General features: G+C 43.5%; 1 protein-coding gene across 6 annotated transcripts in view; it reads left to right on the top strand.

Annotated features, from left to right (window-relative positions):
* The first annotated feature begins 8,756 nt into the window (after positions 1 to 8,756).
* The window catches only part of MBOAT1 (membrane bound glycerophospholipid O-acyltransferase 1), a 48,915-nt gene continuing 40,130 nt past the window's right edge, over positions 8,757 to 17,541 (top strand). For 4 of the 6 annotated variants that reach the window (XR_014550608.1, XR_014550609.1, XR_014550610.1 and 1 more), the window contains exon 1: positions 8,763 to 8,925. Coding sequence is in view for 1 of the 6 variants with exons in the window: in XM_083623940.1 (XP_083480066.1) it covers positions 8,836 to 8,925 (90 nt within the window). In the remaining 5 variants the exon portion in view is untranslated. Of the gene's footprint in view, positions 8,926 to 17,541 lie in introns of all 6 variants that reach the window. The other 2 variants (XM_083623941.1, XR_014550611.1) reach the window with 2 other exon arrangements.

Below are 17,541 nucleotides of genomic sequence, written 5' to 3'. Positions count from 1 at the left end.
TCTCCCTTTTGCTAGTTTCTGCAGAAAGAAACTGTGTATAGGATGTCACTAAAGCAAATTTGCAGCTTCCAATCTAACAAATGGAATGTAGGTTAACTGGAATGTATGTAGCAAATTAAACTGGGATTAAGAAAAAAACCCCTCAATCCTACTTTTGGCAAAGGCACTAGTCCATCTGTTACTATAAAAGTGGGTTATTCCCTTTCAATTTTTATTCTTTTCTCCTTGAAAGTGGAAGGGCTAATGACTTCCTGTTAAGCACTGGCTTCCTATTTCTGGTAAGACTTTTATCAGCTAACTATTTCTTTAGCTTTTGCAAATAGATTTCGCTTGTGCAACTTTGGGCGTATTTCCTGAAATTGAAAAGTTTGCCACATTTATTTAATTGAAATATTGGTCATTTACTTTTTGACTTAACTTCTCCAGTGTAGCTTATAAGAAACTGAAAACAATACATACTGAAAGCAAAGTGGGTTGATTTAAATCAAGACAACTGAAATCAGCGAGGAAACAAAGGCCTATTTAAATTATTGAGCTAAATCAAATTTCCCATTTATGTCTCTTTGTAGTTCATAAACAGTTTTTCAAATCTAATTAGGAAACCACATTGACTTACAAATAAGGCTGTTATCCTATATTGAAGATATGCACTATTGGCTGCAGCAAGGGACGCGGGTGGCGCTGTGGTCTAAACCACTGAGCCTCTTGGGCTTGTCGATCAGAAGGTTGGTGGTTCAAATCCGGAGGGAGCTCCCACTGCACTGTCCCAGCTTCTGCCAACCTAACAGTTCAAAAACACACCAGTGCAAATAGGTAAATAGGTACCGCTGCAGTGGGAAGGTAAACCTCTTTTCCATGCACTCTGGCACTCGTCACAGTGTCCCATTGCACTAGAACCATTTTAGTAGTGCTGGTCACATGACCTGGAAAGCTATCTGTGGACAAACACCAGCTCCCTCAGTCTGAAAGTGAGATGAGCGCCACACCCCATAGTCACCTTTAAATGGACTTAACCATCCAGGCATCCTTTACCTTCACCTTTGCCTATTTGCTGTGGCACAAATACCACTGCTGTACTACATGGGATTCAGCTTCCTAGGTATGCCTACACAACACTCTACCCATACAGCTGCTGAATTGCTGAAAATTCACTAGCAGGATGGCATTGTAAACAAGAGGGTGGGGTCCCAGCATAAAGGTAAAGTAAAGGGACCCATGACAATTAGGTCCTGTCGTGGCCGACTCTGGGGTTGCGGCGCTCATCTCGCTTTATTGGCCGAAGGAGCCGGCGTACAGCTTCTGGGTCATGTGGCCACCATGACTAAGCTGCTTCTGGCAAACCAGAGCAGCGCACGAAAACGCCATTTACCTTCCCGCTGGAGGGGTACCTATTTATCTACTTGCACTTTGATGTGCTTTCGAACTGCTAGGTTGGCAGGAGCTGGGGCCGAGCAATGAGAGCTCACCCCGTCATGGGGATTCGAACCGCTGACCTTCTGATGGCAAGTCCTAGGCTCTGTGGTTTAACCCACAGCACCACCCGTGTCCCTGGGGTCCCAGCATAGGACACATTTAATGCCCTGTCCTCACTCAGGCCACACCCTGTTGATGGTGCAACTTTACACTGATATCAGAACCAGCAGAAGGAAATTCCTTCCCATTTTGTTCAACAGAGAGTAATGGGGGGGGGGGGGAGATAGCTGCTCTGTGGTACCTATATCACCATTTATTTATAAACAGATTTATATATGTTTAGGGGTACTCTCATTTTGACTCAAGAAAACCACCATTTTATAGTTCAAAATGAGGAAATAAATACAGTAAATGGACAAAAGTACGAAGATTCACCAAATGTTTAGGGGTATGCATACCCCTGCTCCCCCCCCAGAAAAAAGCACTGCATATGGCTATATCACAGAAGACATTAAAGTCCAATTTAAATTAGAGATCATCGACTGTTACAGAAAGATGTTTTCTTAATTGCCTGCATAAGCTTAGCAGCAAAGTTTTCAGAAGGTTTTCAAAGGTTAACACAGAAAGTGCTGCTAAATCTCTATTGGCAGAACATCCCACTGGACTGGGCCCAGTGGTCTGCAGTCAATGGACTAGGGGGACTATCCTAGTCCACTAAATGTTCCCCTGGCAACTCTTTTGCAAAGCCTAGGAAGCTTCTGCCCAGCTTAGGGAGGAAGGCGCAGTGCTCAGACATACAACATCGCCCTCATAAGCGGGAGCCTCTGGCCCTAACTGTTCCCCTACTAAAATTTCACCACATGCCACTGACTGGGCTGATGACACTAAAGGCCCAATTTCTTGTTACTGTCAGATGAGTCTCACCTGCTCAGGGTATGCCCAACTGCTCCTGCAGATAATCTCAATGATTGCACTGGGATGAAAGGGTTCAGGAGGTCCCTAAGACACCCTAAGTGATAGAAGGCTTTGTAAAGGAATACAATGACCAAGCCCCAGTACACCACTACCCATATACAAACCCCACACAAGGATGCTACAACTTAGATGATAGGTACTAAGGAGCATTTGGCAATGTACGTGGTTCTCTTCCACAACCCCATTTATCTTCACAATAACCCTATGAGGTAGACTAGGATAAACAATTCCAACCATTCCTAAGTCACCCACGTACTTAATAGCTGAGTGTGGATTTAAATCCAGGTCTCTCTAGTTTTTGCCCAACACACAGCAAAGACAAGCTAAAAAACAAAACAAAACGCACAGATCCAGTTCATTATCAGTTTCACACAGAGATAACCCCATGGTTACAAAACAGAGGCTGTAAAAGTTCTTCTGATTGTCATTCCACATTCATGTTTATACAATCCTCTTTTGCTTTTTTTAAAAAAGTGCCCATATTGCTTTGTTATTGACACTACAGAAGGGAAAAAAATCTTAAAAGTTCTGTCGTAGTGAATGGCACACGTGGGAGGAAAGAGTGGCCTTTTTCAAAGATAAGATAAAAGAAACAAATTTCGGCGAGCAGCTCTACTGCCCCAATGCAAATGGTAACAAAAAAGACCTATGACACTTTATAAAATAAGTGCCACGTTACACTAAAGGGGCTGGGGGGAAAACAACCCAGGAAACTGCTTCCAGAAATGCAGGATACTTCTAGAGGAGAGGTGGCTAACCTGTGGCCTCAGAACTTCATGCAGCCCCAAACCCAAGAATTTGTGATGCCTTAAGACCCCCCCCCCCCAATTTGTTTTTAAAAGCATGCAGCGGGGGAGGAATAAATGTAATTTTGTTCTGACTGCTTCTGTCTCCATATGGGATGTCAAGATGCCAAAAACCTTTTTTGCGTGCGTGCGTGCGTGCGTGTGTGTGTGTGTATGAGAGAGAGAGAGAGAGAGTTGTCTGTCTTTCTGCCTGCCTGCCTACACATACACTTGGTTCATGGCTGTCAAGTGTCCCTTATTTGAAGGGACAGTCCCTTATTCCAGCGCCATGTCCCGCTGCTGTCCCTTATTGATGAATGTCCCTTAAATGTCCCTTAAATGATGTCCCTTAAATTTCAAAGGAAGCAGCTCCTCTCCCTCCCTCCCTGCCGGCCAGGGAGGAGGGAGGCTCCAACTGTGTTGCTTGGCTGTGTTGCTCACCCAATAAGAAGTCTAAGAACGACTGGGGGGTGGAGCTTGCATGCCTTGTGTGTGGCTAGTTAATGCAAGCTGAGGGGGTTTTTGAATGCTGGATGCCATTTTGTTGCACATGCTGCTGCAAACTTTGCAGTGCAAAGCCATCTTAAGTACAGTACAGCCATCTTAAGTTGAGGCTGCATAGGCCTTGTGATTCAGATTCTATTCAGTTTAACCTCTGGTTACAAAGTTGGTTGGACGGTGTTCTCAAACTACCCAGCATGAGTTTGACCAGACTGCAGGAGGACAGGAAGACTGGAGTGCCTGGAACAGGTGAGGCTGCAGGTCCCTTATTTTGGCTGCTGGTCCCTTATTTTCAAGGCTGCTGGTCCCTTATTTTCAAATCTGTAAGTTGACAGCTATGACTTGGTTACCAACCGCTTTATAAGTTCCCTGCTGTAATACTGTGATGCCCAAAGTTTTTTGTGCTACCTCAAAGCCCCCCCAAAGTTTGCCCATTTTAAAACAAGTAATTTCTCTCCCCCCCCCCATTTCCACAATTCCCCAGATGTGATTCTGTGCAGCCCAAAGTGCTTTGTGGCACCCCACCCAAATGTTTCCTTTTTAAAAACATTAATGGCTGGCAGCGTCCCCTTCTACTATTAGGCCATGTTCTACTTTTACATGCGGCCCCTGGAAGATGGACCATTGGTCAATGTGGCCCTCAGACAAAAAGATATGAACCATTCCTGTCCTAAAGAATCATCTTTGATTGGTGTGGTTTGAGTATGCAAAACTGCAGGAAGTGTAATGATTAATTTGATGAAAAGGACAGTTGCCTTCACTGGTAGATTAGTTTATTTTGCTCCCAAAAAAGTTAAATAGTGCTGTAAACTAGTACAGTGGTACCTCGGCTTACATATGCTTCAGGTTACAGACGCCGCTAACCCAGAAATAGTACCTCGGGTTAAGAACTTTGCTTCAGGATGAGAACAGAAATCGCGCGGTGGTGGCGCGGCGGCAGCGGGAGGCCCCATTAGTTAAAGTGGTGCTTCAGGTTAAGAACAGTTTCAGGTTAAGAACGGACCTCCAGAACGAATTAAGTACTTAACCCAAGGTGCCACTGTACTCATAGTGTGTGTGTGTGTAAAATTTAAAAGAAGTTCAGTGGTGTGGGAAAGAAAGTAGTTGTTTGGCCATTTGTCTTAAAATGTAACAACTACCCTATTCAAGAAGCGGTCATATCTCAATCCACTTAGGGCACATTGATAGCTTCCATTTTACATTTTGAAACAAACGCATAGATGTTCTACACATCCACCAGCAGGGGTCACAGCTTCACAGGTGATTCCCCCTAAAAGAGAGATACACGCACAGAGAAAGACATGCAACACAACACACACCTGTGTAAAGGAACTTTTGCAATTTCTAAAAGTGCAATTGAGTCAGTCGTAATTGCTTTAGAATACATTCAGATACATTTCAAAAAGCAATTGCTCTTTCAGAAGCAAATTGCTCAGAACACCTTTAGAAAAACATTCAAAGGCCCAGGGCATACACGTTACAGTTGTCAGGTGAAAACACCTGCAAATCACTTCACGTAGCTTGGGTTGATACGTGATAATTTGGAATGCCGGCTGGCAGTTGGGGCAGGGAGAGTAGGAAGCAAGGAGAGAATGGAGTTCTGATCTGAATGGAAGAACTTAACACTGCAACATTTTGTTACAGGGCACCACTTATTTTTGTATTCTCTTTTGCTTTGCTTTTCTTTTTTAAGCAGCCTGAGTGCATGCATTTATGTATATATTGGAGGACTCCAGAGGTATGATGTAATGTGACTCGGAACTCCGAGGTTTTGTACACACCATAAAGCGTGTGCGCGCGCACACACACACTGCCTCAAGTAATTCTAGAGACTGTAGTTCACCCCTCAAGAGTTTACCCATTCAAGTTCTCAAGAGTTATACTCCCCACCAACCTTAACAAACTACAGTGTCCAGAATTCTTTGAGGAAGGAAATGTGCTTTAAAAGTATAGTGTGTATGCAGGCTGTTTCTGCTTTTCACTGGATCCAAATGAACAAGTACTAACAAGTGCCTGAAGCCCATAATGAGGATGGATGAAAGTTAATACCACAAAGCTTAATCCAGGTAAACTGATGACAGCAGTAACAGAGGTTGTCCTGCCCTGTAAGGATCAGGTTTGCAGCATGAGTATACTCTTTGGTCAACTTAGTTGGTCTCTAAGGTGCTAATGGAAGGAATTTTTTATTTTTATTTTCTCTCACTAGTTATATACACTTGGACAATGTACAGGCCAATTATTGTAAACAGGGTATGTTTGAAAGGCATTCAGAAAGTTCCAGGTGGTTCAGCAGCCTGCTTATTAACAGGCTTGTGCCATAATGAATATATTTTGCCTTTGCTGAAAGATTTGCACAGGCTTACAGTGTATTTTCAGATGCAATCTGAAGGATGGCTTTGACATGTGGGATGAGTAACTTTTTGTAGCCCCAAAGCCACGTTTCCTCTTGGCCAATCCACCTTGGAATATACGTTCAAAAAATGCACTCTTTTGAAAACAAACAAACAAATTTTTATGGGTCAATGAAATTACACATATGGCAGCATGCCATTGAAAATTAAGAAGCAAATTAAATAAGAGAAAACGTATATAAGGAATAATAAGGAAATGTATACTAAATAGAGGAACAAGAAGTTTACATATATTTGTAAGAAGGTAAAAAGGTAAAGGACCCCTGAACTGTTAAGTACCTATTTAAGTACCTAGTTATCTACTTGCACTGGTGTGCTTTTGAATTACTAGGTTGGCAGAAGCTGGGACACAGCAATGGGAGCTCACCCCATTGCGGGGATTCGAAACGCCGACCTTCCAATCGGCAAGCCCAAGAGGCTCAGTTTACCTTATATTTGTAATAGTAACTATACCAAGCAAATAATTTGTTTGTTGCAATAAAAAAATGTTAACAGTACATCTTGAGGAATAAACAAAAAAAATAGCATTATTTAGAGTATGTTAAGTAATCAAACATGCTTAGCCTCCAGGTTTGCATCTGCAAGAAATCCCACTCCACTTCCTTACTGAATTGACTTGGCATCAAGGCAGAACTTGTATTGTATGCTGCCTTGAACCTAATGAATCAGTTTTGTTTTTTTTGTGTAATATGAACTTCCACTATATTCTATGAAGCTGAGATAGTCTGAGAAACCCTAGCTAGCTTTGGTCAGCTACAAAGGGCAGGAGTCAAGAGGGCATGTCACTGGGCACCCCGTCAACGTTGTTGTCAATAGAACCCTTTCTGCCTTCAGGTTTTGCAAACTGGAATCATCCTGAGGGGGGTGGGACAGAATTATTCTGCCTGACAGCTTCCAGCAAAAGCTGACATTAAATTAAATTACAATTCTGCTTTGTACTGAACTGGAGTGAGACAAGAAGCCTAACAGGGAAAGTGACAGAACTGGGAAGCAGCCTTCTCTTGCAGTTGCCACTTTAACCTTTAAAATAAAATTTCAAAGTCTGCAATAAAAGGGGCTGAAGTTCAAGTGTGTCTAGTAGCCCAGATTTCATTCTTAGTTCAGTAGGTAGTGGGAGAGATCCCAGCAGTGTGGCTGTTTAGTGGAGAGACAGAAATACTTTGCACATGCTCAAAGATCCTGTTTACTATTATTTGATGCACGAGGGATGAGAACTAAGGTTTGACCTGGACCCAAGCCTTGCCAAACCTTAACTCTGCAACTTATTCACAGACTGAAAATAACAACTATGAGGAAATAACTGTATGAAGAAACATCCTCCAACAGGAAAGGTTACAAAATTTGAGGATTTTAATTAAGAAAAGAAAGCAAGTAAGGGGGAGGACGTGACAGAAGTGTACAGATTTAAACATGGGGTGCGGAGATAGGAATAAGAAAAAGTTTTTCTTCCTTTTTCATAAAACGAAAACTCAGGGCCCTCTAATGAACGTGAATGTTGGGAAATTCAGTACTTCTTCACATAGTGCATAGTTAAACGATGGAATTTGTTTTTAAGCAGAAGTTGCAATGGCCATCTGTCATGGATGCTTTAGTTGAGATTCCTGCATTGTAGGGGGTTGGACTAGATGACCCTCAAGGTCCCTTCCAACAATGCAATACTATTGTAGTTATGGCCACCAACTTGGATGGCCTTAAAAAAGTTAGACAAATTCATGGCAGCCCTGTTTAGAGAGGTTTTTAATGTTTGAATATGATTTATTGTATTTTGAATATTTTGTTGGAAGCCACACAGAGTAGCTGGGGAAACCCAGCCAGGTGGGTGGGGTAAAAATAATAAATTGTCGTTGTTATGGAGGCTACCAGCCACAATGGCTATATTCTAGCTCTACTGGTGGAGGCAGTATGCCTCTGCATACTGGGAGACTCCCAAGTCTGGAGAAAGCTACTGAGCAAATTCCCTGCTTGTGAGCATCACACACGGGCATAACCTGGATTTATATGGGGGGTGGGGTCAGGCTTTATGTTATTGGGAGCAGAACCTATTTTTATTAATTTACTTAAGGGGGGCAACTGTCCCCCTACCCCCATGGCATCCCATAGGCACCTGCTTGGCCACCACGGCAAAAGGATGCTGGCCTCAACGGGATTTTAGTCTGGTCCAGCAGGGCTCCTCCAAAACCAAAGCGAGAAGGGGGAGGAGGTTGCTTTGGAGCATGCGAAGAGTGCCAAAGCGCCACCAAGCCGGATCCGGAGGGCTAAGAGTTCGAGGGCAGCCCTCGAAGGATTCAGCGTCGAAACCAGCCCCCGGCAAGCAAAACAGGTTCTGCCTCGCAGCGAGACCGACAAGGGACAGAGAAGAGGAACGCCTTGTGCCGCGCAAAGGCGGCGGCGGCGGCGGCGCCCGCCCAGCTCCAGCCAGCCGGGCGCGGCCCGAGGAGCAAGGCGAGCGCCGGGCTCGAGGGGCTGGGAAGGAGCCAGAGCCCCGCCCGGCCGCCCAGTCCCCGTCTTCTTCTTCTTCTCCCCTCCTCGGGCGAGAGCGGCTGTTTTCGCGGCAGACCGGGAAGAAGAGGAAGAGGCCGCGCGAAAGGCGGAGCCTCGGCCCGCCGGCGCCTGCATTGGCCCGAGGCGCACGTGTCTGGGATGGGTGTCTGCGCCCGGGGAGGGAGGGAGCGCAGCGCGCCAGTGCCGCGAGCGAGGGCAGGCGGGGCGCCGGAGGGAGGGAAGAGGCTGCAGGCGAGCCGGGATGCGCGATGGCAGAGGCGGCCCGGATCCCTTATAGGACCACGGGGTCCACCCTTTTGCACCCGCTGAGTGACTTCTTGGGCATCCCGCTGGACCAGGTGAGGGGAACGCGGAGAGGTTTGCAAGCAGGCAAAGGAGCAGCTCGCGATTCTTGGGGATTGTGGCACGTGGTGGAAATCCGGGTGGTTGTTTTTCATTCAAAAGAGAAATTGACCGAACAGGACTTTTTTTCCCCTCTCCCTATTGATCGCGTCTGTTTGTCCCCCCCCCCCCCCGTCTACGAAGGGTGATTTTCTGTGGGAGAATGATAAAGAACGAAAAGCCCAGTCTTTGTGCATGTTTACTCCTACTGAGCTTAACGGGGTTTATTTCCAAATAAGCGAGCGTAGGATTGCACCCGCAATAGCTTGGAAGCGCGCAGGTTTCAGAACTGTGGCTTTATTTGCATGGTAGCAATCGGTGTGCCTTATGGCGATATTGGGTTTCATCGAATGGGTTGGGACCCCAAACTGAGTCACAGGTAAACCTAAGGTGAGTCATATCTATGGCACCGATTTACCTTAGCTTTTTTACACACACACACCCGGCAGAAATGATAAAGCAGGAAGAGTTGGGTTTGGTTGATTTGCAAAAACACTTCCAATTTTCTGTCATTAGGTGTACCGCTTGTCAAGTGCCTCTCCCAGAAGACAGGAGCTTAAAGTCAGGAGACCTGTGAGACTTGCCTGTTCTTGTGATTTTTTTTCTTCCTAATGTGGTATTAAAGATTGGTCACCTTTGGAAAAACTTGACAGATACTAGGCTGTGTAAGAAAGCATGATGGGGTGTGTGGTTTGACTAGTACTTAATCTCAGTCACTAGGTGCAAGTGATGCAGTGTGCCCTTGATGCTTACATGCGCAGGAAGCAGCAGCCTAAATGAACAGGAAGTAGCAATCAAAAAAAGAAAGTATTGTTGTGGAAGGTTTCCCATGGCAACTAAATTGAAACTAAGCCCGTCTTTGAAATGAAGATGCTATCTTCTTATGTTTACATCACGCCACCTTCCTTCCCTGCTTCTACAACCCGCCCTTCCCTTTGTTATATGTTCAGAAGGTGAGCTCCTTGGGCCAGAGATTTGTCTTGTTGCTCTGTGAAGCACCACGTGCATAGATGAGGCTGACAATCATAATATCACCTGTCCCTTGTATGGAGCCATCACCTTATGGGTTAGGAGGACATGCTGGGTGTTATGTACTGAAGTTCTCACCCTGGGCCAGCAGGGGGATACTGTAGATAGTTATGCAAATAAGGGATCGAAAGTGATGTTCAGTGATTGGATAGTTTTAGAAAATTGTTACAGTTACGTTGTTCTGGAGCTCTATATAAGCAGGCTGACTGAACCCTTCAGTTCAGTTCAGTTCTGGCCTGTGAATAAACAAGAGCTGTTTGAAGAATTGCTGTGTCGTCTGATATGTTCACCCACAACTTAACACTGTCAAGGTTTAGATGCGTTGCAGGGACGCTTCTCATTCCTGAAAATCACCTCCTTCCCATTGTGCATGCAGATCCTTGATTAAGATGTGCTTATTAAGCAGAGTCATCCCTACTGTTAGGCAGAACGTGACTGCTGCCTCAGGACACAGGTGCTGGTGGGCGGTGAGTGGGTGACAGCAAGCAAGATGTTGGAGTACAGAGCTGTGCAAACCTGCCTGCTAGTTAGGTGTGGGAGAGGGTGCTGTCCTGTCACCAACGTTGAAGTAAGACTGAACTGCCAGTTGGGGTTGCTTCTGTTAGTGGCATTTGGGGTGGTGGATCATGTCCTCAGGCAGCGAAATATTGGGTTGGCACTGAAATCAGTCCCACTGCTATGGAAGAGGGTTTATTCCCAGGTAGATGTTCATAAACACTTTGCCTTTGTATATAAGGTCTCCTTAAAGTTGTAGTTCACAAACTGTTTAAAAAACCCCCCAAAAAACTTAAGCATCTGTGTAGAAAACAGCTGGAAGTGCTACAGCTGAGCAAGTGGCTTTTGGATTGAGAAAACACTAGTACAGTTTCAGAGTGTGTGCATGAATCAGTTTGTTTTCGTTTGTCTTTATTATTATTTTGTCCATTGCTTGAATTCATCTTGACCTGCTTACAGGTGGTTGTTGTTTTTTTAAAAGACAATAAAGTCTCCACCTTAACATTGGTGGAACTGTAATCTAATTTCGGGAATTCAGATCTGAAATAGTGAGTAGTCATTAATACTCTTGCCAGACAGGATGTCAGCTTTAGAGTCTGATTTTATTTATATTCGCTCAGACATAATCCCACTGAGTGAGGCTTACTCCCAGGAATTGTGACTTTTGAGCTGGCTTTGGCAATAGAGTGTCCAAAGTTCTTCACGTGCCTTAATTCAGTTTGGTTTGCTATAAACATTTCAGCTAATAAGACAATTTCGATGTAATATAGATACGGTTGTTTACTGTGTTGTTTCTGCACTTGGTAAATCAAACAAACCACTTGTCTATGTCACTGTGTTAACACATGGGTAGGCAACCTGTGGCAGTGAAGAGTTTGTGGTGCTTATAGAAAGGAATGCCCGTAGGTTTGATTATAGAACCTGCCTGACTCACTTGAACTGTACTATTTCTTGCTCCTCAGCTCAAAAGTTTACCACGGAGGCATGGATACCTTCATTAGTGCTATAGTCCATACTAGTGAGTGTGGCACAATAGTTTCACCTTGGCTAACACGGTGGCAGGTATGCCACAACCCAACGGCACAACAGCAGTTAGGTCTTGAGAAGAATAATCTTTTATTGCTGCAGGTATTGAACTAAATATCTTAAGAATATTTTATATATCAAGGCTGGTTTGTTGACCTTGGGCCCCCTCGTGATCAATTTGTCCCAGAATTGTTATACAAGTTTTTAGTGTGATTGGGTTTAATCTAGGCCACTAAACTTATGTTCATCCTTTACATGACAGTAATCATTGGGGGCCCTGCTGGACATCTCTTTGCCACAGCAGCAAAGTCTGGTATTAACTAAGAGGCCTTTTGCGGCCCCCACCTTATTGAAATGCCCTGTCACTATACTGCTTCCGGCGGTTGGTGAAAACCTGACGTTTTTAAAAGACCTTTGGTTGTGTACTTTTTGTTGGCTTAGTTCCATATTGTTTCAGTGCTGCTGGAATTTGTTAAGTGGATCCTGTTGAATGTATATATTGAAGTATTTTTAGGTGATTCTGTTCGTTTTGTTTTGTTTTTCTCACTGTTTGTTAGTCGCCTGGAGTCTCTTTGCAGAAATAGTTGGGATAGGAACTTTTGAAATGAATAAGAATAACATATTGTGGTAGCACAAAATCTCGTGTGCCAGATGTACTTGGGTGGCGGTGGGAGGGCAATACAACTATAACATGGGATGTGCATCTCAGTGGTGATGTATTTTCTTTCAAGGCTTGTGGGAGGCTTGCTCTTTTCCTGGCAGCGAGTGTGATTGGTCTTTCCTTGTTAGATTTTTCTGAGGCAGCCATGAACTTGCTGCCCTTTCTGTATTCCCTCAGCAATGAGGAAGCTTGTGGTGGTGATACTATTTGTTCCACTAACTGGGGAAAAAATGGGCTCCACTTACAGATTGTGCTGAGAGATAAACCAGGCAGCAAAGGATTTATTGTACTAGGTTTTAAAAGCAGCACAAAAAAGGACTCTCTGGAACAAGGATGAGTTGGTTTTAGTTTTGCAGGGTCTACTGTTTGAGGTTTGCTTGCTTTTTAAAACTTAAATAGAAAAAGGGAGCTGAAAACAGAAATTATTTGTGTGTGATATTTGGTTCAATCCGCTTAGTGTGGAAGAAAATAACGATGCAATCTTGCAATCACGGGGAGGGGGGGGGAGTACGTATATACCTGAATCTCTGTTGTTTAGTTTGCCTGTCTTAAGTGAAGGTTGAAGCTATATGCATATAGCTGAGGGAAGGGAAGATTTGGGGGTTTGAGGAATTGGGTAATAAGGGGCATGTTTGTCAGCTTCTTTCTGAAAACAATTCCTTGTAATGTTCACACGTTTACTGGTGGATTTATTGAATAAAGGGGCGGGGCCAAGAGGATTTTCATTTCATGTGGGGTGGAGAGTTTAATTTATTCACTTCTTAAACTATTTATTATAAGGCTACTGCAGTTTGTCTTGCACTGGAATTAGAATTCGTTTATATTAAAAACATTTCTGGAATGTTTACCATCCACGGATCCCAAAGCAGATTCCAGAATAAAACTCTAAAATGCTAAAAACACATAAAATAAGTATTAGAATCTAAGTGAAATCAACCACTGACAGTAAGCACCATATCTTAAAGGGGTCAATAACCTAGCTGGGGGTTGCTTGAGCAAATATATGTGTGCTTAGCAGCCTTTAGAACTGCCCTACTGTGAATGACTTGCGTGTATAACACACATAAGAAATGGGAACCATACTTCTGTAGATAGTACCAACAAAATACATGTCAAATTTAAATTTTTTTATTTCACATGAATTCTGTGAATTTGCATCTCCTTTCTTTAATCACTGTGTTCAATAAGGGCCGCTGCAAAAGAGTAAAGCGAATGTAGAATATAGGATGATGCAGACATTGAAAAAAGTCAACAGGACGGATTGAAAGAAACATTCATTGGTGTAACTCTCACCCTGTTGACTTTCCCCGAGATTCCTTTCTTCCTTCCTGGAAGCAGAGTCAAGTTCAACCACCTCCGCAGCATGACTGTTGCACAGAGATTTTTAACTGCCTCTGAAGGTCAAGTGCTTTGCCTTTGGAATGCACCACAGGGCTTGGCAACTCCACCCTGACTGTCAGGAAGGAGAGTGGCAAAGTCTAGTTCAATACTGCTGCAGGCCACCCCAATCCGAGTGGCGTGAGATTCCAGGGGTTCCAGACGCTCATCCAGGATCCATGTTTTCTTTGGGAATGAGGCACACTGGAGGCTGTGGTGTCTTTATTATATATGGAGTTTTTTTGTTTTTTTTTACACGTATATACAACCTGAGTTTAGGGACGCGGGTGGCGCTGTGGGTTAAACCACAGAGCCTAGGACATGCTGATCGGAAGGTCAGCGGTTCGAATCCCCGTGACAGGGTGAGCTCCCGTTGCTCGGTCCCTGCTCCTGCTAACCTAGCAGTTCGAAAGCACGTCAAAGTGCAAGTAGATAAATAGGTACCGCTCCGGCGGGAAGGTAAATGGTGTTTCCGTGCGCTGCTCTGGTTAGCCAGAAGCGGCTTAGTCATGCTGGCCACATGACCCGGAAGCTGTACGCCGGCTCCCTCAGCCAATAAAGCGAGATGAGCGCTGCAACCCCAGAGTCGGTCACGACTGGACCTAACGGTCAGGGGTCCCTCTACCTTACAACCTGAGTTTATGTTGGAGGGGCTCATAGCATCAGCACTCCAAGAACGTCTTGTTTCTCCCATAGGCACAGCTTAGGACAGGGCTCAAGAAGAAATCAAGCATCATGCTTTGCCTCTTTCGCTCTAGTTCACATTGCGGCAACTCTCACTCTGATCTCTCTAAACTCTGGCTTTATCTGTTGAGGGAGGGTGGGGTCCCATCAATTTGCCATCTCATGCAGAGTCCCTTGATCCTTTGTTCTTAATGGCCCATTCCCAGGCTATCAGCTCAATCCAGGAAGTTTAGCCTAGCTTAATTATCCTTGAACACTTGGCTTAATTAAATTATTAGGAGTGTCTAGCACATAGCCTAATACACACGGGTCTGGATTAATACATACACGGGTCTGGTACCCAGAGTTTTAACACCTGGATCCTTGATTAAATTCTAACACCTCCTGATTCCAGGAATTTAGGAGTGTCTAGCACCCACAAACTCGTAACAATCCTATCAGTATTGTCATAACAGAATGCAAACATGTCTGTGCCTAAGCTTACTGAACATTTGTTTGCCAAAAGGTGCTGCCTTCTTATTTGCCCAGGAAAAAAATGAGTTTTCATTTAGCGAGAAAACAAACACGTTTCTCCCCTCAGTCCTTCATGATGAAGTAGCCCAGAGCTATTCCCATACCACATATTTTCTTACAGAAACATAATTCCATTATACGTACAAGTTTGGTGCTTAGATGCTTGAAGTTTGCAGCGTGTTTTATCAGTCAGTACACCAAATATTATCCTTTCATGAAAATTTCCATTCTGACCCATACTGACATTACACAATCAAATAAAGTCATAACCATAGAAATAATCCTCTATTCCATCATTTTCAGCGTATAAATTATAGGGTTTCTGAAACAACTCCCCTTTTATCTCTAGTCTCTCATTTAAAATTATTCATTATATAAAATTATACTATGCATTTCCTCCTGTTTATTTTGGTTGCTATGTGCCAGACACCACAATGACATTGCAGTAACAGTTGTTAACGCAAACAAGATTGCCTACTAGCAAAGTAAGGGCAGGCTGCAGAAACTGCAGAAATGCTTCATTCACTTCCTATAAGTCAGGGGTGGGAACTGGATCTGGTTTGTGGGCCAAAATGAAAACACCTCCCCTGCAGGAAAACGCTTTTCCTGGGGCAGTATGTTGGTTAATATTGAATAATGTGTGATACTTCAGAAAATAGAAACTTTGGGCCAAGCTGGAGTCTCCTTCAGGCATTCGGACACTGTGTAATTGTGTGCCTGGGAGAGTGGGGTGCTGTGGGGATGAGCATGGCTAACTCTGTCCCTCCTTGTCATTCTCATTGCCCTGCACAAGTTAGAGGATGGTTGGGTGAAGCAAGGAGCCTCCTCTTTTAATGGAAGCTTCCTGTGCATTTTAGAATCCCGATTTTCTGGGGTTCAAGTGTCATGAGTCTCTACCTGCGCACCTCAAACTGAAATTGATTTGGAGCAAGCTCTCCCAAAACTTGAGAGAGAGGAAGGAGAAGGAGCAGCCCACACATACTATTGGACAGCTTTCGCATACTCAGGAATCAAGAGTTTTGTGTCTCCCTTGTAGGAAATGTATACTTCTTCGTGCATTCTGCAATTTCCATCCAGTGGAATAGTGGCAGAACTTTGTTGCTCATAGCCGAACACTTCAGAAACTCTTGGGCGACATTCAAAGAAATGGCAGCTCAGTGTGACTTTTTTTTGAAGCAAATAAAATTGCATCTGGATCAAAGCCACTCATTCATTCAGTCATTAAAAAAAAACTGAGTAGAAATGATTACGGTATCAGAGTCAACAAACATACATTGTAACACTTAATTCTTCAGATTTACTTTTAAACATTTCTCCTTTTCACACCGTTGTTGACTAAGGATTTTCCTCTTTATTTTTTTTGTTGACTAAGGACTCTGTCATCTGTTCTGCAGTTTCTCTGCCAGGGCTGCTAGTGATTATTCCTTCAGCTGTTTCATCATGGTAATCCCCCAAGAACATCTGTTTTGAATTTTTGAGTTCAGATCTCAGAAGGTTTTTTAAATTGGGAGAGAAGCAGAACTTACTGCTGGAAGCAAGACTTCAGTCCACAACACAGTCAGATTTACCGTGTGAGAGCTCATGCATGAAATTAAGAAAGATGACTACAAAGTGTAATTGTTTCAAACTAATGTGTGTGCATATTTTAATGCCCTCCTTGGAAGACTGTAATTTTCCATTTTAAAATAACACTCCTGCTTTAAAAACAAACAAACACATATGTGCTGTACAAAATAACTTACAGTATTTATGTGGATGTTGTCTTTCTTTCAGCAGACTATTATAAGCCAGATATGGATTCTAACTCCCGTCAGTCCCATGCAAGGGGAGTTGTAGGCCAATAGCATTTGATGGGGGCAGTCCTGATTTGAAACCTTTTCTGAAATATCAATCTGCTTCATTTTATGTAGACAACTTAAGAATCACAACGCCTTGATAGCAGAAGTAGCTCATCCTAGCATATTCCTATAGTAAACATTTAGTGGGTTTAGCTTAACATGACCCACTGGTATTCTATATATATAGAAGAAATTAAGTATACCATGACGTATCAAGTATGCCACGAAAGTATGCAGGTGTACATGCACACATTACAGGAAATTCTGCTCCTTTGGAATATGAATTTTGTCTTCTACAGTTTTTGGTCTCACAAGAAGCCACAATGTACTTCTGTTGATTTCTTATGTGGACATCTAGGGAACTATCCAATTTTCTCCCTTGCCATTTAAGTTCCTACAAGCAACACTCTTCCTTTTCCCAATGCACATGTATATTTCTCTGATTTCCATGACTTCTCTGTTAAATTGCAAACTTTCTTGAGCACTTGTTTGTAATTCTCTTTTGAGGCTTTCCTGTTAATAAATTTCCACCTTTGGACATTTTCTTACTCTTGAAAGGGAGCAATTCTATGTGGTAAATTAGGTTTTTCATTAAGTGTGCCTGTGAATTTGCCTTAATGTGCTTTGTCCTAAATGTACCAGTTAAAAAACAACAACTGCAGGAGATATGGATAACTAGCCATAGCAAACTTGTTTTGCTATTGGCTTGCTCGCTGGGCAGTTTCATGAATTATGCAAGAAAAACCTGGATTTGCCACCACTGAGTATATACTTGACAGGGAGCCGGACCTAATCAAGTGTTCCAGTATAAGACACACATCTGTCACATTCATGTTTTACATTTTTGGGTGTCGATATAAAAAACGCCCTGGACGTATCCCTGAAAACAATTTGCTGGATCCAGACTAGTAATGAACTACCACACACATATTCACTTACCTGGTCCTATT

The sequence above is a fragment of the Podarcis filfolensis genome (genome assembly GCF_964270895.1).
Source record: "Podarcis filfolensis genome assembly, chromosome: 7".
Taxonomy (NCBI): Eukaryota; Metazoa; Chordata; class Lepidosauria; order Squamata; family Lacertidae; genus Podarcis; species Podarcis filfolensis.
Note: the sequence above shows the minus strand (reverse complement) of the source record. Positions and strands in the feature narration are given on the sequence as shown.